General features: G+C 51.7%; 1 protein-coding gene across 1 annotated transcript; it reads right to left on the bottom strand.

The window, feature by feature from the left end:
- Positions 1-5,389: 5,389 nt before the first annotated feature.
- Positions 5,390-13,467, bottom strand: MYL9 (myosin light chain 9). Its single transcript, XM_061127201.1, has 4 exons — positions 13,377-13,467; positions 10,141-10,350; positions 7,187-7,348; positions 5,390-6,200 (listed from the first exon to the last, which is right to left on the bottom strand). The coding sequence occupies exons 2-4, from the start codon at positions 10,322-10,324 to the stop codon at positions 6,028-6,030; spliced, it is 519 nt and encodes a 172-aa protein (XP_060983184.1). The 5' UTR covers positions 10,325-10,350; positions 13,377-13,467; the 3' UTR covers positions 5,390-6,027.
- Between the last annotated feature and the right edge of the window lie 11,790 nt (positions 13,468-25,257).

Here is a 25,257-nt window from a genome sequence, read left to right as displayed (position 1 = left end):
ATACGTTTTGTGCTTGCATGCAAAGTCACTTCAGTTGTGTCCGACTCCGTGCGACCCTATGGACTGCAGCTTACCAGGCTCCTCTGTCTATGGGATTCTCCAGGGAAGAATACTGGAAAGGGCTGCCATTCCCTTCTCCAGGGGATCTTCCCGATCCAGGGATCAAACCTGCGTCCTGCATTGGTAGGCGGGTTCTTTACCACTAGCGCCATCTGGGAAGCCCTGTGTATAAGTTACACTTCATTTTTTAAAACATGAGAACAAAGAACTGTCTCAGTAGTCCACATGAAGTCCAGTGGTCAGAGGAAGGGGCTCCAGGTCAGTCTGACAGTTAGTAGGACAAGTCTAGGGACTTGTATGGGATTCTGGTTGTAGAACTGACAGGGTTTGAGGGGAGATTGGGAAGCCGAGAGGAGGCACTGAGGACGGGAGACCAGGAGAGGAAGCCAAGTCACTGCAGCTCTGAGGATGAGCGTTTCTGCGTGGGGCTCAGGGGTTCTGACCGAGTGAATAAACTTACTATGTAGCTCTGGGATTCTGCCAGGATGGGGAGTCAAGAAATGACCTAGACCCCATCCTCAAGTGTCATGGTTCAGTGGGGAAAGACGACAGCCTTCCTGGACCAGTGGGGGACGGCATGGAGGGCCTTTGGCAGAGGAAAGAGACATCACTTCATGACCCCTCTTTCATACGCTCGCCTTACCTGTTCCCCCCCAGATCTGAGGGTGGGGATTAGTAACCAAGTGACAAAGCTCTCACCCACCTGGGTGTGATGTGAATTCTAGTCCTGAAGTTCCCTGGATGTGTGGCCTTGAACAGGTTGCTTAACCTTTTTGAGTCGATTTCCTCACTTGCAAAATGAGGATAATATCCTATTTGCTCACATAGGACTTTCGCTGCTTCTTCCCCTTCCTAAAAAAATGCATTTACAGTTTCCCTGCCGCCTTGTAATATGTCCGTATTGTAGATGGACAGAAACGGTGCAAAGGGTGGTTCTTCGGTACCTGGGTGAAGAATTCCTTTATTTCAAAGATCCTGAGGGCTCCATGGGCCCCGGGCCACCAGTCCGTTGAGCATCTTGGAACTGAAGCCGCTCTGAGGAGGCTGCAGGCAGTGGAGGAAAGCAGAGGGGCTGGGATTGGAACTCTCTGGGTGACCTTGGGCGACCCCTAGTGGGAAAGTGTAGCAACACACAGCATGGCTGCAAGGATGCGTTTTGCAGCTAACAGATTTTGCTGATAATGTATGCTTTTGCTGCAGGTACCAGGTAGAATTCCTTCAGTATAATTCTGCATTGTAGCTTGCTTTTTATTCAGTTGGATGCAGCCCTGATGTCCTCATTTATGCCATTGTATGTATGGAAGGGGGTTTCTTTACTGGCAAATTTGGTAAATCTTGTTATTTATGTCATTGTTTTCCTTAGCTTTTACGGTTGTCGTCCTTTCCAGAGCTTATGAATTCCTACTAGAATCCTCTAAAATATATTTACGTAACAAAGGTGTTTTCTATAAAAGGACTTTAAGATCACATTCAACGCATGTATTTTAAGATTCATTTTATGGTGTTTTTAAGATTCATTTTACAGTATTTTAAGATTCATTTTATGTAATAACTTAAAAGTAGCACTTTCTATGTACCAGGCATTGTTCTATGTATAACTATAAGTATGTTCTATGTATAGCTATAAGTTTATTTAATCCTCATAACAACTCTATGAGGTGCATATAATTATCCTCATATTTTTTTTTGGCCGCGATGCAAGGTATGCAGGATCTTAGTTCCTCAACCAGGAATAGAACCCATGCCTGCTGCATTGGGAGCTCAGTCTTAACCACTAGACTGCCAAGGAAGTCCCTATTATCCCCATTTTATAGTAGAGAAACTGAGCCTTAGAGAGGATAGCTAACATGCTCGAGTTCATGCCGTTAATAAATGGCAGAACCAGGATTGCAACCTAATTTTGTCCTCTTAATTATTCCATTGTATTACCTATGACCTCAAAATTGTTTCTCCATAGCTTTCCATGTAAAATTGGGGTGCATCTTTTGTATCTTATAAACTAATAAATATAGTAATAATAGGTTAACCAACTTAACTTCTAGTCTGAGCCTTGGTTCTTCACAGTGACCTTGGATCCCCTAGACCTCATCTATAAAATAGGGGCAGGCATGTGAAGAATTATATGAATTTTTTTTTTTTAATTAAAAAAAATTTTGGCTGTGCTGGGTCTTTGTCGCTGTGTGTAGACTTTCTCTCCTTGCGGCGAGTGGGGACTACTCTTCATTGCGGTGTGCTGGCTTCTCATTGTGGTGGCTTCTCTTGTTGCAGAGCATGGGCTCTACGCTCGCAAGCTCTAGAACACAGGCTCAGTAGTTGTGCTTGGGCTTAGTTGCCTTCGGCATGTGGAATCTTTCCAAACCAGGGATCAAACCCGTGTCCCTTGCATTGGCAAGTCTCTTAACCAGTGAATTGCCAGGGAAGTTCCCTTATGCTGGTTTTAAAACCTTATGCACATTTAAAAATTACATTTAAGTTATTAGGTGCTAGCACTCATTCTGTTTCTCCTTTCCCCACCCCACACATTGTTTTTTCCTCCCCACAACCAGCGATCGAACCTGGGCCATGACAGTGAAAGGGCCAACTCCTAACCACTAGGCCTCCAGGGAACTCCCCCAGACATTGTTTTTAATATGTCTGTGTTGATGTAGGAACGTTGATTCATTGCATTGGAATGCTGCATGGTCTTCCACAGCGTGCGTCTGTCACATTTCTTATTCCTTCTCCCTGTGACAGGCATGGGGCCTGCTGCCATCCGTGCTGGGGCAGTGGACATGGTGTCCTGCCCCTCTGGGCTTGCCCCCAGTTTCTCTGGGAGATGTCTCCAGCTGTGGAGTTGCTGAGCCAGAGGGGCTTCACTTGTTCACAAATGCTGGCAAATGCCATCCTTCATGGGGGACCAGCCTGTCCCCATCAGCCAGCACATGGGGATTTCCTCTCTTCTCCATCTTCGCCAGTGTTTGGTGGTATTCTCTGTCCCTGATTGGCAATCTGACGAGTATAAAGTGGTCTCTTGTTTCTGCTTTCTGAACACCAGTGAGGTTGATAGATTGTTCTTGTTGGTTGAAATTCCTTTTTGTGAGTCTCCTGTTTATACACTTTGCTCATTTGTCTATTCTATTCTACAACTTTTTCTTTTATATTTTAGTTAGTAATTCCTTGTTTCATTTTAATTCAGTAAAAATTCACCCTTTCTAAAAAATGAATTTTACTAACACGACATTGTAAGTCAACTGTAGTCTGGTATAAAACAAAAGTTTTTTTAAATTAAAAAATGAGTTTTAGGGAATTCCTTGGCATTCCATTGATTAGGACTCTGCTTTCATTGCCGACGACATGGGTTGGGAAACTGAGATGCAGCCAATAAAATAAAACCTGTTTATTAAGTGTTTGTATTTCTTCTGAGATTTTTTTTTTCCATATTATCTCCCCATTTTTTCCTACTGACATGTGTTTTTTTTTTTTTGGCTTGTAGGGATCTTAGTTCCCTGATGCGGGATTGAACCCTGGTCCTGGTAGTGAAAGTGCCTAAGAGTCCTAACCATTGGAGCACCAGGGAATTCCCTTTTTCTTATTGGATGACTGAAGTTCTTTTTATAGGATAGTGTCATTAACTTTAAAAAAAAATTAATCATGCTACAAATATCTTCTCCCCCTCTGTACTTGGTTTTAACTTTGCTTACAGTTTCTTTAGCCTTACAGAAACATTCAGTCTTCATCATTTAAATCCACTGGTCTTTGTATGCATATGCGTGCATGTGTGTCTTTTCTGAGTTTTGTGCCAGACCTTGAAACTTTTGGGGTCCTTCGCTATTACCTCTAAATGTTGCCTGTTTGAAATAAAACATCAGCTGCTGCTGCTTTTCTAAAAGACTGCTGTGAGATGGTAATAAATGATCGAGTGAAAATCGCCTTCCTCTTGGGTCCTACGTTTGTGCCACACGCATTCCTGTTCCGGACTTCTGTTCAGATTGTCTCCATTCCTTGCAGTACCCTCTTCCTTAGCGCTTTCTGCAGCTTCCTCCTGGTCCTGCCCTTCCATGCACAGAATGCTTCCCTCTTCCCATCGCCTGGGTTCCCTCAGCCCCTGGCCAGCTCTGAAACCAGTGAGGCTGCACTGGCTCCATCCTGCCACCCCTGGGTGTGAATCTTTCTCTCTGGGGTGGAGGGGGAGGGAGGAGGTTTGTTCCTGACCCCACCCCACGTCCCCGCCTTCTTCCAGGAAGGCCTTTGGTACCACGGTGGCTCCGCTGAGACCTGGACCCTGGTGTTGGGCGCGCGTGGCCAGTGCTCTGGGAGTCCTGCGAATTGGTCACAGTGAGTGGGTAGCCAGGCTCAGTATCAGATTGGGATGAGGGTTGCTCAGGGCCCACAATCTGGGGTCAGAGTCAAGGGTATGGTGTGGTTGGGACAGAGTCTGGGGAGCATTCGGAACTCGTTTGGGGCTGGCTCCATCTAAAGTTGACCTCAGGGATTTGTGGGGCTCAGTTTGGAGGCAAGAGAAGGGCTTTCGTGGCTTTCTGCTGGAAAGGGCTGGGCACCGATGTTGGGGCGGTGGCCTGGGGGAGGTTCGGCTTCCTGGGCCAGTGCAGGGTCCCCTTAGTGCTCTGCGCTCCTTTGGCCCTGACCTCACACCTTTGACCCCAGCTGGGTCTAGCACCTACTCGCTGCCGGGTGCAGATGGGATGTGTCCAGTCCTGGCCTGAACCCCTGGAAGGTCCAGAGGCCAGGGACCAGCTCTCCCTCTGCCCCAGACCCACTGGGTGACCTCAGGCGGCCCCTGTCCCTGTGGACCCTGTTCATTCAACCAGTATCTCCCTTCCCCTTAGGCTCTAGGCAGCGTCATCAGAGTCCCCACTGTCAACAGGGGTCCCAGTCCTGCCAATCTCTTGGGATGGGAAAAGCTGTGGCTTGCTGCACCACTGGTCACGTGGCAGAACCGACCCTCCAGCGGCGGAGGGCACACCCAGTAGGTGCCCGCGGGGAATCCATTCTTTCTCACCTGCTTCCCCGAGCGAAGGGGAAGAACCCTCCTCACGGCTCCCAAAGCCTCCCTGCTCTTCTAGGACCACCTGGCTTCCCAGGAGCAGAAGGGACCCTGGAGACCCAGGCTGTAGTCCTGAAGGCTGTGACCTTGACCCCTGCCCTCTCAGAGCCCCAGAAGCCCCACTGGGATTTGCTGTGGTGGGTCCTGCCCGCTCCCTCCCAGGAGAGCTTTTCCCCTCAGGACCTGCCTGCTCCCCCTCACTGGTCTGGTCTCAGCTGAGCCTTCCCTGGGCTGGGGGTCCGGGGGTGGAGGGGCAGCCACCAGGGAAGGAGAGGGAGGGAGGTGTTTGGGGCCTCAGGGCGCCTTTATTTCACCCCAACCACAGACATACACACCCAAAGCAGTGTTCCACCTTCTATTAGAGGCTCTGCCTCCCCGAGACGAATGTCCGCCCTCTTGCATCTTCCGGAGCATACTCCCCCCGTGGGTGGGGTGTGTTCTCGTGGCCGGGCAGGGTGGAAGGGAGGGGAGTGGCACCCTGTCCTCTGAGAGGGGACCTCGGTGAAATTCGTGTGTTTGTGGCAGTGGCTGGGGAAGGGCTTGCAGGGGGGGTGCAAGTGGCATGGTGTCCCAGACCAGGACACAGGGCCCTTCCTGTGGGGAGCAGCCGGAAGCGGGCAGGCAACAGCCGAGGCCGGGGCTCTCCTAGGAGCCTCCCCTCGGGGCCTCCCGGTCCAACCCCCTGGCCCAGCTCCCAAGAAGATGGGGTTTCCTCGGAGGGTCACCGGCCTCCCGTTGGCTATGCCCCTGGCCTGGTACGGTGCTCAGCCTGTTTCCTTCACTCGGAGCTGGGCCCCTGGCCCCTCAGAGGGAGAGTCCTCTGAGAGGGGGCTCTGGGCTCGTGGGCACGGAGCCGGTGCAGATGGTGTACGTGGGAGCAGGTGGCTGGGACAGGGGCCTGGGCAGGGGGGCGCTGGGATGGTCTAGTCGTCCTTGTCCTTGGCGCCGTGTTTGAGGATGCGGGTGAACTCCACATAGTTGAAGTTGCCTTTCTTATCAATGGGCGCCTCTCGGTACATCTCGTCCACCTCCTCATCTGTGAAGCGGTCGCCCATGGTGGTGAGCAGCTCCCGAAGGTGGTCCTCATGGATGAAACCTGGGTGGGGGGCAGGGGGGGAGGCGCAGGGCCAGGGCCTTGAGGCATACCTCACACCCCCTACCCGGGGCCCCCACCGGGACTCGCAGACCTGGAGGGTGGGGGGCCGGGGAAAGACACAGCCTTGGTGTCTGTTCAGTTCGAGGTCACCAGGGCCCAGTGGGAACAGTTCTGCAGTGGGGCTGTCTGCGAGGTGTTTCTGTGGGGGTGGGTGGGGGGCCCTGGGGCTGTGAGGGTGGGGGTGCCCTGCCTGGGGCTGCGGGGGTGGGGCTGGCCCTGCCTGGAGCTGAGGGTTGGGGTGCCCTGCCTGGGGCTGTGGGGGTGCCGACTGTGCTGCTTGAAGAACCTGGGCCCCAGAGCACCACTGCCTGCGTCTGAATGCTCATCTACTCTTCTTTCTAGCTGTGTGACCTTGGGCAAGTTACTTAACCTTTCTCTGCCTGTTTGATCTGGAAAATGGGGAGGAAAACATGCCAACCTAGTTAGGGAGCTGTGACACAGTCAGGAAAAGGTTCTGAACGTGCTTGGGCCTGTGGTGCGCCTCTGGCCCCTGAGAAACCACTAAAGCAGCTACTGCCGGCGGCGTCCCTGGGAGAGAGCCAGGGTGGCTGAGAAGCCCTGTGGAGAACCTGAGGGTGGGGCTGGTTTCTATAACCTTTTGGCCCGCGGGCCTGAAATGGTTTGGCTCCTGGAAGGGTCAAAAGCAGAAGCCAGTGCATTGGGCCAGTAGGAGAGCTAAGAAGTGGGAAGGCATGGGGGATGTGGGCTGTTTCAGTTTAGCCTTTGGGGGGAAAAAACAAGGAAGCAGCTTTTATCGTTCTGGTGGCAGAAATAGGTGAACAGGTGATCTCTGTCCTGCCCTTTGGGGGCAGAGGGGGGCCTTGAGGTGCCGGCGCAGCCGGGTGCCACTTGCATACGTGGGGTGCCCGGGTGAGGTGTGTGACCCCAGCCCCATCCAGGCCTCTGCCCCAAGGCTGCTGACTGACCTGAGGCCTCCTCGTCGAAGCAGGCGAAGGCGTTGCGGATCACGTCCTCGGGGTCTGTGCCGTTCAGCTTCTCCCCGAACATGGTGAGGAACATGGTGAAGTTGATGGGCCCCGGGGCCTCGCTCATCATGCCTTCCAGGTACTCGTCCGTGGGGTTCTTCCCTGTGGGGAAGGGCCGTCCGTGCCTGCTCTCACCTCCCGCCCCCTCCCTGCGTAGCCCCATAGACAGGAGACAGTACGTTTAGTAAACGGTTGAAAAGCGTGAAAGGGTAGTCACTCAGTCATGTCCAACTCTGCGACCCCATGGACTGTAGCCCACCTGGCTCCTCTGTCCATGGAATTTTCCAGGCAAGAATACTGGAGTGAATAGCCATGCCCTTCTCCAAGGGATCTTCCCCACGCAGAGATCGGACCCATGTGTCCTGCATTGCAAGTACCATCTGAGCCGCCAGGGAAGCCCTAGTGTTAGTAAACTGGAGCTGACTAGTTAACTTGAAAGTGAAGTCGCTCAGTCGTGTCCAACTCTTTGCGACCCCGTGGACTGTAGCCTACCAGGCTCCTGTGTCCATGGGATTCTTCAGGTAAGAACACTGGAGTGGGTTGCCATTTCCTTCTCCAGGGTATCTTCCCGACCCAGGGATCGAACCCAGGTCTCCCGCATTGCAGGCAGACGCTTTAACCTCTGAGCCACTGTAAACTGTACAGCCTCTCTCTGGGACCGCCGGCTCTGACTGCTCCGTCCCACTCATAATCACCGCCCACTCCCCTGGTGGCCTCCTCCAGTTTCCTCCTCGGGTCTGGGGTCTGGATGTCCGCTGTGGGTCACGCTGTCTGAGGCGTAAGAGCCCCTGTCTGCGGATTGCTTCCTGCCTTTGGCACTCCGTGTGCCTTATGGCTTAAGTGTCACCACCCCAGCCTTCTTACCCCCTCACCAGTGTGGGACCTGAGGCTCTGAGGTGAGGTGCCTTGTCCTCGGTCACACAGCAAGTGAGGAGTGGAGCCAGCATTTGAAGCCAGGCAGCCGGACCCCAGACCCCAGGCACAGTTTTGAAAGTAGTTAAACCAGTGAGCTTTGATATCACACAGGCTAAGGTCTGAATCCCAGCTCCGTGCCTGCTTCCCCAGTCCCTGAGGAGAACTGCGAAGATGAGGAAGGCAATGGCTGTAAAATGCACAGGACAGTGACTGGCACGGCCCTATGGACTCAAATCAGCTGCTGGGTTCAAATCCCAGCTCTGCCACTTTGTAGCTGTGTGACCTCGGGCAGATTACTTAATCTCTCTGAGCCTCTGTTTCCTCATTTATAAAGTGAGAATGATAATCACATCTACCTTTGAGATTTAAGATAATACCTGCGGAGCTGCCACTTGCTATTACTGTTTTATTGTTTGCTGCTGCTGTTTTTACCGTATTAGCCACCAGGGAAGCTATTCTTTGCTGCTCTTGTTTTTAAACCTGAGGATGATGGTCCTGATTCTTGTTTTCGGTTGTGCCACATGACCCACAAGATCTTAGTTCCCCTATCAGGGATCAAACTCACGCTCCTTGCAGGGGAAGCGCGGAGTCCTAACCACTGGACTGCCGGGGAATTCCCAGAGGGTGATGTTCTTAACCAGAGGCCCTGACTGATCTGTGGACCCACTGACTTGAGCTACAAACAGGAGTGGGGTTTTTCTGGGTAGACGTACAGTGTAGTCTCTGGGGTTGAGAGCCCAGGTGTGTGTGCTCAGTTGCTTAGTTGCATCTGACTCTTTGCGATCCTAGGGACTGTAGCCCACCAGGCTCCTCTGTCCATGAGGCAAGAAAATATTGGCGCGGGTTGTCATTTCCTACTCCAGGGGATCTTCCTGACTCAGGGGCCGAACCTGCGTCTCCTGCATTGGCAGGAGGATTCTTGGCCACTGCGCCACCTGGGAAGCCCGGGAGTCTTTGTCTCCCTGTCTCCTCTGAGCACCACACTCGGCCGTGTCCCCGTGGGATGGCTGGTGCCTGAAGAGCCGTGACAGCAGGACACACAGCTCCTCTCCTGCCCAGGCCTCAGTCTTCCTTCGGGCCCCTGACCTTCCCAGGGAGGAGCCTCCAGTGAGTCTGCCCTGAAGCTGGGAGAGGTGTGGCGCTGAGGATGGGGACAGTGTCCAGGGTCCGCCCTCCTGGTCACGCGAGGTCGTTTGCTTCTCTCCCCAGACCCCTTGGGATGCACACACGGGCCACAGGCCAGAGTGGGGCTGCCCAGTGAGGGGCGGTGCCAGGGACTGACTCCGGCCTGACTGCCATAGGCTGCCTCCTCTGCTACCCGAGACCACCCCACCCCCGGCCAGGGTCTGACCCAGACGCTTTCACCAGGATGAAGGGGGCGCCAGGGACTGGGACTGAGGGGGGTTTTCTGTGGCCCAGGGCACGAGGAAGGATGTGGAGGCAAACCACCCTTGTGTCTGGTGGGCTGGCATCTGGAAGCCTGGCCTCTGGGCTTCAGTTTCCCCATCTGGGCAATGGTGCAAGGCGCTAGATTCCTGAGGCCTTTCAGCTCTGAGATTCTGAGTCTGGGGAAGTCACTGGAGTCCGCCTCTCAGAGTCTGACACAGGTGACCTCTGAGGGAGCAAGGAGGTGCCCTGGCCTCCGCTCTAGGCCTCAGTTTCCCCATCTGTACAATGGAAAGTGTGTGCAGTTTTGTGGCTGCTGATCCTTTTCCTTCAGTGAAGTGGTTCCAGGCAGTTGAAACCACAGGTCTGCCTGAGGCAGGAGTGGGCCTGTCTGGGTTCAAGTCCAGTGCCGAACTACTCTATGCCTCAGTTTCCCTGTCTGTTAAATGAATAAAGAGGTGGCAGCTCCTCTCCAGGGTGGGCGCCTCGGTCAGTACACGGGAAGTGTTCCCTGAGGGATGGGTCGCCCCACTGCGTGTTCCAGCTGCAGCCCTCGTGGGCCCGCTCAGCCCCCCGGCCCCGCCTCTGCTCACCCATTGAGGCCAGCATGTCGTGCAGGTCCTCCTTGTCGATGAAGCCGTCTCGGTTCTGGTCAATCATGTTGAAGGCCTCCTTAAACTCCTGGATCTGGGACTGGTCAAACATCGCGAACACATTGGACGTGGCCCTCTGTGGCCGCTTCTTGGTGGTCTTGGCCTTGGCCCGTTTACTGGACATCTTGGCTGCAGGCGTGTGGGGCTTTCCTGTAGGCAGAGGGTGCAGATGGGAGAGCCAGTGATCCTGGGCCAGAGAAGTTTCTGGCCTACCCCCACCCCACTCGGCTGTTGCCGCCTGGGCCTGGCCTTTGTGCTTCTATAGGCTGGGGGCTCCTGCCACCCGGCTCATCACAGAAGCAGCCAGCTTTGGCCCTGTGACATGATCTGAAACAACTTCCTCTACCTCTCCGAAGTGTTTCCTCATCTGGAATGGGATAGGAGTGCCCAGCCAAAGGGATCCATTGACTTGTGCCCGAAAAGCCCCTGGCATGGTGCCCGGCCCAGAGGAAGCTATTTCTGCTGTCATGGTTCGGGTAGACACTTAGGATTGGGTTCGGTGCCAACCATTTCCGTGCTTTATCTCCCTTAATCCTCAAGAGTTCACACCATCCATCTCTCTCCCAGTGACAAGGTGGGCAGCCTTGGGAGAGGCTCCGAGGCTCCCTGCCCCCAGCAGCAGGAAGGAGCTGGGTCAGCCCTGCATTCCTGACATTCCTCCTCCTCCTCTGGAGGTTCTGGAAGGCCAGCGCTCCGGGCAGCCTCCCTTCCCCCCACCTGTCCCCACATGACCATCCCCTTCGGGGGGCGGGGGGTGGGGGGTGGGCAGACCTGATTTGGGTCCTGCTTTGTTCTCCCTCTTCAGTGCTTATAGAAGCATAAAGCTCCCCCAGACTGAGCACCCCAGCTTCCTGTCACCTTTGTTTAGGCCTGGCCTCCAAACCTCCAGCCAGTCTCACCCATTGCACACAGACCCCAGTACTTCACTATGAAGCCCTTGAGGGTTCCTGCCAAACCCCTCTCCCATGAGGCCTGGAACGGAAGGAGGCCCTCTGAGCCTCTCCTATGCTGCTCTCTGACTGGCCCTGTCATCCCTCTTGCAGCTGTGATCCTGCCCAGCTGGACCTCTGGCTGCTCCCAGGTACCCCTAGACTTTCCTTCTTGGTGCTCCCCCTGGAACACCCTTCCTTCTCGAGCCCAGTTCTTCAGACAGCCCTTGGGGAGCAGTTCCCCCACTCTGGCTTTGACAGCAAGCACTTAAAGGTCTCTCTCCATCACAATCAGTCAGGGCTGGTGTAAGCACCCTGAATTATACCTAAGCCCATGGTGACACTCAGAGATGCTTGTTTAATGAATGACTTTGAAGGCAGCTGCAGCCAGTCTACTGACCCCACTGTACAGATGGGGAAACTGAGGCGCAACAAGGGGCTCTTTCCCTGAACTCTTCTCATAGCTTCTGGGGACTGTGCTTCTGGGGCAGTTTGGGGCCCCAGGGCTGCTGCCCCTTTCCTCTGTCCTGAGTCTCGTGGTTGAGGATCTGCAAGAAGCCTAAAGTGCTCCTCCATCTATCTTCCAGGCCTTTATCCCATGATCTTGTTCAAGCCATTCTGGATCTTTGGCCTTTGAGATCTTAAACCCTGAGCTGGGACACTGGCCAGCCCCAGCCTCTCCCCACAGGCGCAACTGCCTATAGTTATAGACTGTCCCCCTGGACCCACACACTTGGCCCTCAGTGCTTCTCGTGTGGTTCAAGGTGGGTAGACAAAAGCCTTTCCCTTTTGGGAAAGGGTAGGGGGTGGGACGGTGCCGTCGGCAGGGGGTGCCACCCTCTCCTGTATGAGTGCTTTGAGGCGCCCAGTTCTTCCCCGGGCCGGGTGTTCTCTGGGAACTTTAACTCATGATGCCCACAGCAGTCAGCTGAGGAGAAGTCCACCGCACCCAGCAGAGACTGTCATGGTCCCCATCAGTCACGCCACCCCCATCTGTACAGTTCTAGGGCAGACGTGGCAGGAGTGGCTGAGAGCTCACCCACTGCTCTGATTCTGCCTTGGCTTCCCTGTCTCCGTGGCCGCCCCATCCCCACCCTCTTCTCTTGAGGGGCTGTGACAGGGCTTGGAGCGCTGAACTTCACAGTTTGCCCATCCCAGCAATCTTGGGGAGCAGGGTGGGGAAAATGGGGCGCCCTCACTGTGCAATTAAAAGAACTGGTGTGCCCATAAGAGGGAGAGAGTTCAACTGGAAGCTGGGAGCCCTGGGCTAGGCTTAGGTCTGGGGGTGGCAGATGGCCTCTCCTGGTGGGCCGATGGCTGTTGTGACCAGAGGCAATTTGTAGGCTTGATTGAGGAACTGGGGTCAGAGCCAGGCTGAGCTCTTAAGACCTGGAGCCATCGCTGCCTCCTCCTCCTGGGGGTCCTAGATACCAGGGATCAGATACAACTGGTCCTTGCCCTGCTACAGCTAGGTGCCACCTCCCCACTTCTGATCCCGGAAACCCCACTGTAACAGCAAAGACACAGCCTGTGTTCCCCATTACGTCAGGGTCTCTGTGGCTGGCAATGCCAGCTGCCTTGTTGGTAAACTCGCCTCCCTTGAAGGGGGAGTTATCTGACTCTTTCCTGAAGTAGCCAGAGAAGCTGCAGGGCTGGGGAGGAGCGGGGACCACTTCCTGCAGCCCAGGGCCTTGTCAGGCCAGGGGGTACAGGGGATGAGCCCTGTGGCCCTTGGCCAAGCTTCCCCACCCAGCAGGCCTAGGGGGGCAGCGGACTCAGCAGGGAAGCCCCGGGGATGGCACTCAGCGTTGGTGTGATGGCGGAGACAAGTTACCCCAGTCTCCATCCCTCTTACCTGCCCCAGGAGATAGGGGAGGGGTCAGGGATGCTCCCCTGGAGCCTGGCAGGGCTGTTTCCCGTCTGTGACACAGATGGGTCCTCTAGAGCAGGGAACGCAAGCGACCCCAAGCCCCTCCCGGGGTCGGCATCTCTAACTTCACAGCGAAGGGGCAGGGCCTGGACAGTCTTCCCTCGCTGCAGGCCCACTGCTTCCCAGAGCCTGTCCAGCCTCCCTACTGCCCAGCCGCCTCCCGAATCCCCCTAGGACGGAGCAACCTTGCAGCCCCAGCCCCACGATCTGTCCCAGCCCAGAGATCCTGCCACCCCCGCCACCCCCCTCGCGTCCCAAGTCCCAGCCGCGGCCGTCACACCGCCCACTCCAGACCCTCCGGGCCGCGGGTCTCCCACCTGGTGCGGAGAAGGTGCTGGCGCGGTGCGCGGAGCGGCTGCGGAGCCGGGGCCGTCGGGCCGTCGGTGGGGTCTGGGCCCGGGGGTGGGGGCGCGGGGCGGGGCGAGGCGCCGGGCCTTACAAGGCAGAAGAATGTGCGGCGGCGGGCAGGGGCGGGGCCGCGGCAGCCCGGCCTTATTTGGCCGCGACCCACGGGCCAGGGAGGTGGGGTGTTCTCGGGTGAACCCCCCAGGCTGTGAAGGCCTTCCCCATGGTGGGCCGGGGGAGGTCACGGGGGCGAGTGGGGGGCCTGGACAACCCGGGGAAGGGGGTCTGTTTGGGCTGGTCCTTCCTCTCTAGCGAGGCCTCCGGACCTCAGACCCCACCCCCACCATTTCCCCAGAGCCCGCGCCCCGGCCTGTTCCCGGGGAAAGCTGCTTTCCACCAGGCCAAGTAGGGCTTTTTTCCACTCCCAGAGAAGAGCCGTGTCAGAGTGGATCTGCTGTACTCGCAGGTGGGGGGGGGGGGGGGGGCGGGGGGCGGCCTTGGGCCAAGTCACTCTCCAAGTGCCCTGGGCGTCCTCACCTGCAAAAGGGAGGGTGGTGGTGAGACAGTGGCCAGAAAGACCCACGGAGGCCCTGGGGAGCCAGCGAGAGCTGGGATCCGGGGACCCCTGGAGCATCCTTGCCAGTGGGGCTGCACCCCCAACCCCTTCTTGTTGGCCTGAGTCAGAGGATGGAGGCTGGGAGGACAGACCCATCCCCTATGCCTTCACCATCAGGCCCTGTCCATCACTGTGACCCCCCCAAGGCCCAGCTTACCCATCAGCCCTGGCCCAGACTCCTGCCTACCGCTTTCTCTCCCTCCCTTTGATCCAACTCAGAGGGAACTTTTCAACATCCAGTTACTTACTTGGTAAATATTAACTGACACCTGCCACCTGTCTGGTACAAGTGCTGGGGAAATAGCAGTGAACTATAGTGATTGCACTCTGGAAGCTTTTGTTCTTGTGGAGAGAAATGTCATGAACAAGTAGCTACGTGGCTTGGGGAGTAGAAACAAATGCTAGAAGGAGAATAAAACAAGGTGAGGGGAAAGAGAACAACAGGAGGTAGGGGCTGCCTCCCAGGAAGGAGGTGAGGGAGTGAGCCCAGCCTGGTGAACACCCGAGATAGAAGCCCTGTAGGGGCGCTTGTTCAGCTCATGGTCAGGGAGCTGGGAGAGGTGAGTGTCACTGAGGGACCGGGGCTGGGAGAGGTGGTCTGAGAAGCAGTAGGGACCTTGCCCCGGGGATCCTTGGGTTTGCCTTTTGGTGGGTGTCGAACCAATAGACACTGCCAAGCCAAAGATCAGGAGGAGGAAGGAAATATTATTTCTTGTAGTCAGTAAGGAGAGCATGGGGAATCTTTCCCAAAGCAGTGTCTCCCCGGACAGCAAAATTGGGGGAGGCTCAGCTGGTGAAGAATCCGCCTACAATGCGGGAGACCTGGGTTCCATCCCTGGGCTGGGAAGATTCCCCGGAGAAGGGAACTGCTACCTACTCCAGTATTCTGGCCTGGAGAGTTCCATGGACTGTATAGTCCATAGGGTCATAGAGTTGGACACCACAGAGCAAATTTTGCTTTCACTTTTAAGCTAAGGGTACGTGCATATTCATGAAGGGGTTAAGCAGAGGAGAATTCCTCATAGAATTGGGGCCAGGGTTGACTTAAGAGTCCAAACTTTAGTTTATTGAAGTCAAGAGTGTCATCATTCCTTCCTCTACCTGGGTGGGGACTTTAGTTCCTGCAGTACTCAAAGATGAATTGTTATGTATAATCCCTTGAGGAGGAACTGGGACTTTATCACCTCTTTATCACGCCATATTGTTTGACTGCCTTTTTTCTGCATGCTTTTGTTCCCTTAAGCTCATTCATTACTGAGAACTGTTCAAGGGCAAGCATTGTGGCCAGGTTTAGATCATAAAATGGCTTAGGCCAGAATGGCTTTCCTTATGTCAAGAAAGCCATTCCTGGTTCTCTTTTTCCAGGGACCCTTTCACTTACCTGCTTACACTTGTAGACCACTGTAAGACCTCAGAGAGTTCTGAGCAAAGGATGGCATGATCTGGCTTATGTTTTAACTGAATCCCTCTTGGAGTGGGTGGGTGGGGGTGGCAGGGAGCAGGGAAATCAGTGAGGAGCTATTGAGCAGGATGAAGTATCCAGACTAGTGAGCTGGCAGTGGGAGAAATGATGGGATTCTGGACGTATTTTGAAGTTGCATCTGGTAGGATTTTCACATGGATTGGTGTGTGTGTGTGTGTGAAGATTCCAAGGTGATTAATGTGTGTGTGTGACGATTCCAAGGTGATTGAGTAGTTAATCCCAGTAGGGGATTGTAAGTAGAAAAATATGGGAAACCCCTGTAAGTTAATGGTTACTCGAGAAAGCAGGTTTGCTTAACCACAGAACCAGCAGGCTTGCTTAGCAACAAAACCATGCAACAGAAGCACGAGACATGCCCCACAACAATAAAAAAAACTGTGGCATGAGCTCCACATCTTGCCCAGTGAACACAGTAAGTTACCGATCCCTAGGACATGCTCTCTGCACACATAAAAAAATAATTTGTGGAACTAGTTTGACCACACAGGGACAAGAAAACTCCCCTGTACAACCCGGAGGATGAACTAATGATGAAAACATGACGTCTACTCAAGGAAGATGAAGAAGGGCTTCTCCCCCTCCCCACTTATCCTTTGATTGTAAAACTGTAGCCCAGTAAGTTCTCGGGGTGTGGCATTCCTCACCTGTCCACTTGCAAGCCTTACAAGCGTCTTATTCTAATAAATCACTTCTCATCTATCACTCTGCTCTTGCCGAATTCATCTCTGCACTGAGACATAAAGAACTATGGTACTGGAGCTCTTCAGAGCCCTGGAAACGGCACCATATACCGGTTTCAGCCTGAGCAGCTGGAAAGGAAAGAGCTAACATTTCCTAAACTGAGTCTATGGAAGGAGCAGGTTTGGTGAGGAATCAGAAGTTCTGTTTTGGACATATTTAAAACTTATTACATTTTAAAAAACTTTATTTTGAAATAGTTTCAAATTTAAGATAAAGTTATAAGAACTGTACGGACAGCTCCTAAACACCTTCATCCAGATTCTGTACTTGTTAGCATTTGGCTTTCTTACATTCTCGTGTGTGTGTGTGTGTGTGTGTGTGTGTGTGTGTGTGTGTGTGTGTGTGTGTGTCCTCCTCCCCAACCATTTGAGAGTAACTTGCACAGATCAAGCCCTGTTACCCTGAAATACCTCAGTGAGTATCTCCTAAGAAGGAAAGTGTTACATATCCATAATGCAATGATTAAAACCAGGAAAAAGTAAAACATTGAAATATAGTTGATGTACAGTATTATATAAGTTATAGGTGTACAATATAATGATTCACAGTTTTTGAAGGTTATATTCCACTTATAGTTACCATAAAATATTGGCTCTATTCCCCACTTTGTACCGTATATCTCTTGTAGAACTGTTTCTTTGACTTGCTTTTCATTGCTGTTGTTATAATCATACATGCCGGCCTGCCTCAGAGGACCCTGCTCCTCTGCCTTTAAAGTGCCTTTGTTCAGCTCACCAGGAGGTAATCTGACCCTGCCCACCTGCGAAAAGGAGATTAACACATCCCCTTTCACACAGCTGGCCATTCCCTGACACGTTTTGCAAGACTGATGGCCCTTTTACTTTACTTCCCTACCGCCTCTCCCTCTCTGTTCTGTCTTTTCACTTTACTTCCTCACCCCTTCTCTTTCTGGTTCTACGAAAGAACCTGGAGTCCAGACCCCTGAGAAAGATAGTTATTTTGAGACATTAATCTGCCATCTTTTCAGCCTGCTGTCTTTCCAAATATAGTCATATTCCTTGCCTCAGTACCTCTTGGATTCATCGGCCTGTCCTGTGGCGAGCAGAGGGAGCTTGGACTTGGCAACATATTTTTTTTAAAAATCAGGAAAATTTTAACATTAATTTAATACTATTGTCTAACAGTCCATATTCAAATTCAAGTTTTTCCAATTATCCCGATAATGTTCTTTACAAAAAAATTTTTTTCTGGCCCATCAGCCAATCCAAGGTTGTCATATTTCTTTGATCCTCCTGTGTGTGTGTGTGTATGTGTGTGTGTGAAGGGGGAGGCGGTGGTTCGGTTCAGTTCAGTTCAGTCGCTCAGTTGTGTCCTACTCTTTGCGACCCCATGGACTACAGTACCCCAGGCCTCCCTGTCCATCACCAACTCCCAGAGCTTGCTCAAACTCATGTCCATTGAGTTGGTGATGCCATCCAACAGTCTCATCCTCTGTCATCCCCTTCTCCTCCTGCCTTCAATCTTTCCCAGCATCAGGGTCTTTTCAAATGAGTCAGTTCTTTGCATCAGGTGGCCAAAGTATTGGAGTTTCAGCTTCAGCATCAGTCCTTCCAATGAATATTCAGGACTGGTTTTCTTTAGGATGAACTGGTTGGATCTCCTTGCAGTCCAAGGGACTCTCAAGAGTCTTCTCCAACACCACAGTTCAAAAGCATCAATTCTTTGGCACTCAGCTTTCTTTATAGTCTAACTCTCACATCCATACATGACCACTGGAAAAACCATAGCCTTGACTAGATGGACCTTTATTGATAATGTCTCTGCTTTTTAATATGCTGTCTAGGTTGGTTAACTTTTCTTCCAAGGAGCAAGCATCTTTTAATTTCATGGCTGCAGTCAACCATCTGCAGTGATTTTGTGTGTGTGGTAAAACAGCAAAATTTACCATTTTAACCATTTTGAGTGTATAGTTTAGTGGCATTAAGTACATTCACGTTGTTTTACAACTATCACCACTGTCCATCCCCAGAACCATTTCATCTTCCCCAACTTAGATTCCGTAGCCCAGTAAACAGCTTACCTATTTTATTCTTTTCGCTCACCTGCTGGGCAACCACCCTTGCACTTCCTGTCTCTATGAATTTGACTACTCTGGGAGACTCATGTAAATGGAATCACACAGTGTTTGTCCTTTTGTGACTGGTTTATTTCACTTAGCATAGTTTCTTGCAGCATATGTCAGAATTTTCTTCCTTTTTAAGGTTAAATAATATTCCGTTGTGTGGAAAGACCACAGTTTTGCTTATCCATTCATGTCAGCGGACGTTTGTGTTGCTTCTGTCTTTTGGTTATTGTGAAGAATACTGCTCTTAATATGGGTGTAGTACAAGTATCTTTTTGAGTCCCTGCTTTTGCTTTTTTTTTTTTTTAGGGTATATATCCAGAAGCAAAATTGAAGGGTTATATGGTAACTCTGTTTTTATTTTTTATTTTTTTTCCATTTATTTTTATTAGTTGGAGGCTAATTACTGGTAACTCTGTTTTTAGTTAGTTTTTTTTTTTTTGGGGGGGGGGGGCGGTGCGGGAACCGCCATACTGTTTCCCATAGTAGCTATACCATTTTACATTCCCACCAAGAGTGCACCAGGGTTCTAATTTTTCTACATCCTTGCCAACACTTGTCATTTTCTGTTATTTTTTCTTTTTTCTTTTTGCTAAACAATAGTCATCCTAATGAGTGTGAAGTGATGTCTCACTGTGGTTTTGACTTGTATTTCCACAAAAACTAATGTTAAGCATCTTTTCATGTGCTTATCGACCACTTGTGTATCTTCTTCGGAGAAGTGTCTATTCAGATTCTTTGCCCATTTAGGGAATTCCCTGGCAGTCCAATGGTTAGGACTCGGCACTTTCATTGCTGGGTGGGCCTGGGTTCGATCTTGGTCAGGGAACCAAGATCCCACATGATGTGCAGTGCCGCCAAAAAAAAAAACTCGAAAAAGCTGCTTAAAAAATCAGGTTGTTTGCTTTTTTTGTTGTTGAGTTCTAAGAGTTCTCTATATATTCTGGATACTAATCCCGTATCAGATATGTGATTTGCAAAAATGCTTTCCCATTCTATGGACATCTCTGTTTAAGATCATTTTTAAAACGTATATAATTTATGTACCATAAAATTCATTCTTTAAAAAAAAATTCATTCTTTTCAAGGGTACAATTCAGCAGTTTTAAAACTCAGAAAATTAAAAAAAAAAAAAAAAACTCACAAAATTATACAACCACCACCACCGAGTAATTTCAGAACATTTCATCACCCCCAAAGTGAAAGTGAAAGTCACTTAGTCGTGTCTGACTCTTTGTGACCCCATGGACTATACAGTCCATGGAATTCTCCAGGCCAGAACACTGAAGTGGGTAGCCTTTCCCTTCTCCAGGGGATCTTCCCAACCCAGGGATCGAACCCAGGTCTCCCACACTGCAGGCGGATTCTCTACCAGCATCACCCCCAAAGAAACTGCATACTCATTGGCAGTCACTCCTCTCTTCTCCTTCCCCCATCCCCTGGCCAACACTAATCTACCTTCTGTCTCTTGATTTGTTTACTCTGGAAATGTAATGGAAATGGAAATAATATGTGGCTTCTTCCACTTAGCATAATGTTTTCAAATTCCATCTGTGTTATAACATGTATCAATCAGTGCTTCATTCTCTGTAAATTTTTCCTTTTTTGGCCACACCACACGGTATGTGGGGTCTTACTTCCCCAACCAGAGATGGAACCCCAGTCCCCTGCCTTGGGAGCATGGAATCTTAGCCACTGGACCACCAGGGAAGTCGTGTTACGATTTTCTATATGAGAGATCATGTTATCTGCAAACAGAGGTAGTTTAACTTCTTTCTTTCCAATTTGGATGCTATCCGTTCATTCACTTATTCATTCATTCTAAGCTCATTCTTGCCTAAACGCCCAGGCTGGAACCTACTGTACAGTATTGAATAGAAGTGGCAAGAGTGAAATTCTTCATCTTTGTTCCTGATCTTGAGGGGAAAACTTTCAGTCTTGCACCATAAAACATGTTAGCTGTGGATTTTGGGGGGAGGGAGGGATGTTCCCTCCTCAAGTGTCAGCTTGAAGAGGTTCTAATTTGTCATGCATTCTTTATCATGAAAGGGTGTTGAGTTTGATCGAATATTTTTTCCTGTATTGACTGAAATGTTTTTAATCTGTCCGTTAGCTTTTTTTTTTGCTATGCTGGGTCTTTGTTGCTATGTGCAGGCTTTCTGTAGTTGTGGCGAGCCGGGGCTATTCTCTAGATGTGGTGCGTGGATTTCTCATTACAGCGGCTTCTCTAGTTGCAGAGCACGGGCTCTGGGGCGTGAGCAGACTTCAGTAGTTGTGGCACATGGACTTAGTTGCCCCATGGCATGTGGAATCTTCCTGGACCATAGATCAAACCTGTGTCTACTGCATTGGCAGATGGATTCTTAACCACTGGACCACCAGGGAAGTCCATCTGTCCCTGAGCTTTTCTGTGTATCACGGACTAACATTTTTGGAGAGTCCGGGCCAGTTACTCGGTACTTCCTCATGATTATTTTGTGGATTTTTAATAAATAAAAACAAATATTAATAAAATATTAACAATTTTAAAATATTGAAAATATTTAAAAATATTGTTTAAAAATTAATTAAATTGTTTAATTATTTTAAAATATTTAAAGATATTATAAAAATTAATTTATAAAATAAAAATTTATTTATTTATTTTTGTCTGTGCTGGGTGTTCATTGCTGTATGTGGGCTTTTCTCTAGTTGTGGCAAGTGGGGGCTACCCTCTAGTTGTGATGCGAGGACTTCTTGTAGCGATGGCTTCACCTTGCAGTGGTGCCTCTTGCGGCTCACGGGCTCTAGAGCACAGGCTCAGTGGTTGCAGCCAAGGGCTCAGTGGCCCCAAGGCATGCGGGTTCTTAATTCGTGGACCAGGGATTGAACCTAGGTCCCCTGTGTTGGTAGGCACATTCCCAGCCACTGAACCACCAGGAAAGTCCCCAAATGGTGCTTTTTCTAACCCTTCTCGTTTCCTTTTACTAGTTGGTGGACATGTTAACTTTGAGATTACCTGTTAAACATCTAAGTGGAGATGGTGAGTAGGAAGTGTAAAGTTCAGGAAAGGTTCAGCTTGTAGATTCAGATGTAGGAGTTGTCAGTCTATAGGAGTTAAAGCCATTAGCAGTTGAGGGGCTCCAAGGGCCCGCATCCCCTCTTGGTCACGGAACTTCTCCAGGCCTGGGTCCCCTGACCTGTTTTGGGGACAAACTCGGGTGCTAACTGGGTCACTAGAGTACCATGGAGGCTGGGACTGGGGGCTCCTGCCTTAAGGAAAACTGGGTTCTATGAAAAGAAATGACCTTGCTCTGTTCAAAGCTGGTAAAAGCTCTTAGACTTAACCTGGCATTCAAGACTTGTCCAGTGCACCCCCCTCCCGCCCCCCGCCGCCAGGCAGCAGCACAGTCCTACATGTCTCCTTTTGCTCGCTGTTCCCTTCCCTGCCGCAGCTCAGAGAACTCCTGCTCATCCTTCAAAGCCCAGCTCAAATATTACCTTCTTTGGGAAGTCCCGCCCCTGTGCTCCCCAACAGTGTCGTTCATTTAAGAAATATTTCCTGATGCTGGGCACCAAGACTAGTGAAAAAACACTATTCCTGCCCTCAGGGAGCCCATCTGTCTCCCTGGTGGAGACAGATACTGTATTCATTTGTAAGCTCACAGATCTAAGCACCAGTGACAGCAACGAAGGACATCACTCTTGTGCTCCGAGTGCAGAGCAGGGGATTTGCACCAGCCTGGCCTGGCTGAGGTGTTTTGGGAGGGTTTCCCTGCAGAAATGCCTGCTAGCCTGAGAGCTGAGCGGAGAGGAGATGCATTGGTGGGGGAGCCATGGCGCTCTGTGCAAGGCCTGTGAGGCCTGTGAGGCTGGCTGGAAGGCAGAGGGCGAGGGATGGGCTCCCATGGGCGGTGCACCTAGAAAGGTGGGCAGAGGCCTCCAAGGCCAAGGTAAGGAGGCTGGATTTTCTCCTGCTGGTACAGGGAAGTGTGCGAAGGGTCCTGATCAGAGGGGGACTTTTAGAGGGAGCAGAGTGGGGACTTCTGAGGATTCCCTTGGCTGCCATAAGGAAGGGGCAGTGGGGACTGTGTTGATTTTCCAGATCAGCCAGATTCAGATGGGTAGCAGACACCCTACTTCATTTTATTTTTAAAAAATATTTATCTGGCTGCGTCAGGTCTCAGTTATGGCTCACGGATCCTCATCACACAGGCTTCCGTGGCATGTGGGATCTTCGTTCCCTGACCAGGGATCACACCCATGTCCCCAGCATTGCGTGGAAGATTCTTAACCACTGGACCACAAGGGAAGTCCCCCAACTTCACTTTAAATTTCTCTTAGCCCCGCTAAGAGATGGTGGTGATGGGAGCTTCTTATCTCAGTTCATCTGGGGTCCTCATGGTCTCTGGCTCAGAGAGCAGGCTTGGCCCTTTCTGTTCCCTCAAAGGTTGTGCTTTGGAAACGCAGAAGCCAAGGATTCTCAGGTCCCCTGGAAAGCTGCCTTTCTGTGAAGAGATAAATGCCTCCCTGATAGAACAGAGTACAGGAGAGGGAGACATCTTCTAAGCCATGTTCATGTGCAGACTGTTCAATCTGTCTCGTCATGAGAAAACAGAAATCCAAATTATGTAACATTCTGTAAGATGCTTGGGTACTTTAAAAATGTCAGGGTCATGAAAAAAAAAAAAATGGGGAAACTGTTTTTGATTCAGTGAGAATAAAGAGACATGATAACATGAGAGCAGTGAACGGTCCTGCTTTGGATCCTGGCTGGATATGAAGGAAAAGCCGGGGAGGCTGCCGTGGGGCCATTTGGAGTATGATCCCCACTTTAGCTGGTATTAAGATCTCAGCGCCCTCCCGGGTAAGGGAGGTGCTTGAGGGCCACTGGTTGGTTAAATTAAGAGAGTAACAGTGGTACTGGGCTTCCCATGTGGCGCTAGTGGTAAAGAATCCGCTGCAGTGCAGGAGATGCAAGAGATGTGGGCTTGATCCCTGGGCTGGGAAGATCCCTGGAGAAGGAAATGGCAACCCACTCCAGTATTCTTGCCTGGAGAATGACCATGGACGGAGGAGTCTGGCAGGCTACAGTCCATGGAGTCGCAAAGAATCAGACATGACTGAAGTGACTGAGCGCACGGTGGTATGGAGTGGGAAGGAGTGTCCTTATTCTTAGGCATCGCCTGGTGTGTTTGGGGTAAAGCAGCATGGTTTGTGCAGCTTATGTTTAAATGCTCGAGGTGAGGGAGATGTTTGTGTCCCAGAAAGGATTTACAATGCAGATACGGCAAAATCTTGCCAGTTGGTGATTCTGGGTAAAGACATGAAACTCTTTCAGCCTGGGGAGGCGGGCCTCACCTCTGCTGCACCAGGAGGGCTGGGAGCAGGGGCCCAGATTCAGCACGTCAGGTGTGTTCCTCCCCCCACCCCAACTCATGCTGGGATACGGGGTGTACAGGGCTCTCCCTGGTCTGACCCACAATGCCTCGTCCCTGCTGCAGCAGAAACGCTCGGGCTCTGAAGGGGTGAGGGTCCTCCGGGTGCCCCAAGGCTGGGCTGGCATAAAGCTCAGCTGCTGGTTGGTCAAAGCCAGTGGGAGCAGCTCCTATATTCCTCCAGGCTTCTGAGCATCCAGCTGAGTGCCCAGGCTACCTGAAACTTGTTCATTTACCCTCAAGTCACTCTCGGCTGTGTCTCAGGGCGGAGCTAGGTCCAGGCAGCCCCAGGAGTTAATCTGAGCCACTCGTGGTCACTGGATGCTCAGCCACCACTACCAGGATCTAGACCTGAGGGCACCCTGCTCCTAGTGAAGGGGGCCCGGCCCAGTGGCTTCAGATGGGCTCACAGATGGCCCCAGCGGGGAGGGCAGGGCAGCCTGAACAAAGTTCCTGGGAAGGCAGTTCCCTTGGGCCTGAGGTCAACCAGCACCTCAGCTGGGTTGGGCCAGGGGAGGATATCAGGTGTCTGCAGCTCAGCCGGGCCCAAGAACTTTCTTTTTTAAAAATGTTTATTGAAGTAGAGTTGATTTACAGTGTTGTATTTACAATGGTGTGTTAATCCAAGAACTTTCTAAAACACATGTTCTTATCTCCAGACATCATTACTTTCTGTTCTTTTTGCCTAGAATGCACTTTCTCGCGGTCTCCCCCACACCCCATCCCCACACCCGCCCCTGAAGCCGGTAAGCACCCCTGTCCCTCGCCCTGACCAGAGGCTGCTGCCCAGGCCAGCTTGGGCGGTGCCGTCAGGGTTCCCACGGCCCCACTGCGAGGCAGCGCCTCCTCGATCGCCTGCCGTGGGCTGGAGCTCACCTGGGGCACGCTCCGTGTCTCCCCTCCTGGAGTCTGAGCTCTGAGAGTGACCTGCCGGGCCCTGGGCCTGGCAGGGTGGGTGCTCAGGAAGCGCATCCAGGGCATGTAACTGTCTGGGTGGAGATGACTGTCGGGGGTACCGAGTGCCCCGTCCTGGGTGACGTGCACGCAGGGTCGGGCTCTGGAGCGGGCACCAGCGAGGGTGGCCCATCCTGGCTCCGGTATAGCAACTTTAAAAAAAAATTTTTTTTAGCTGTGTCACATGGCATGTGGGACTTTTAGTTCCCCAACTGGGAATCAAACCCATGGCCCCTCATTGGAAGCGTGGAGTCTTAACCACTGGACTACGAGGGAAGTCCCACCATATAGCAACTTAGTAAGCATTTATTTCTTCAAGGAAGCCGGTCAGGCAGATGTTACACACTCAGCTTCCAGATAAGGGAATCCAGAGCTTAGTGTTCTTGCCCAGGCTCACAGAGAGGTGCTTTAGCTGGAATTGCAGTTTTCCCTCCAGACCACCCATCTCCAGAGAGACCCCTGCTACTTGGAAGGTGTCTGGCTGTCTCCTGGGGCATCCACTCCACCCACCTCATGCCAGCCTGGCCCATCCCACCGCAATAACACCATGAGCCCTTGG

This window comes from Dama dama, chromosome 23, assembly GCF_033118175.1.
Source record: "Dama dama isolate Ldn47 chromosome 23, ASM3311817v1, whole genome shotgun sequence".
NCBI lineage: Eukaryota > Metazoa > Chordata > Mammalia > Artiodactyla > Cervidae > Dama > Dama dama.
The sequence above is the reverse complement of the archived record's forward strand: the minus strand, read 5'-3'. Positions and strand labels throughout refer to the sequence as shown.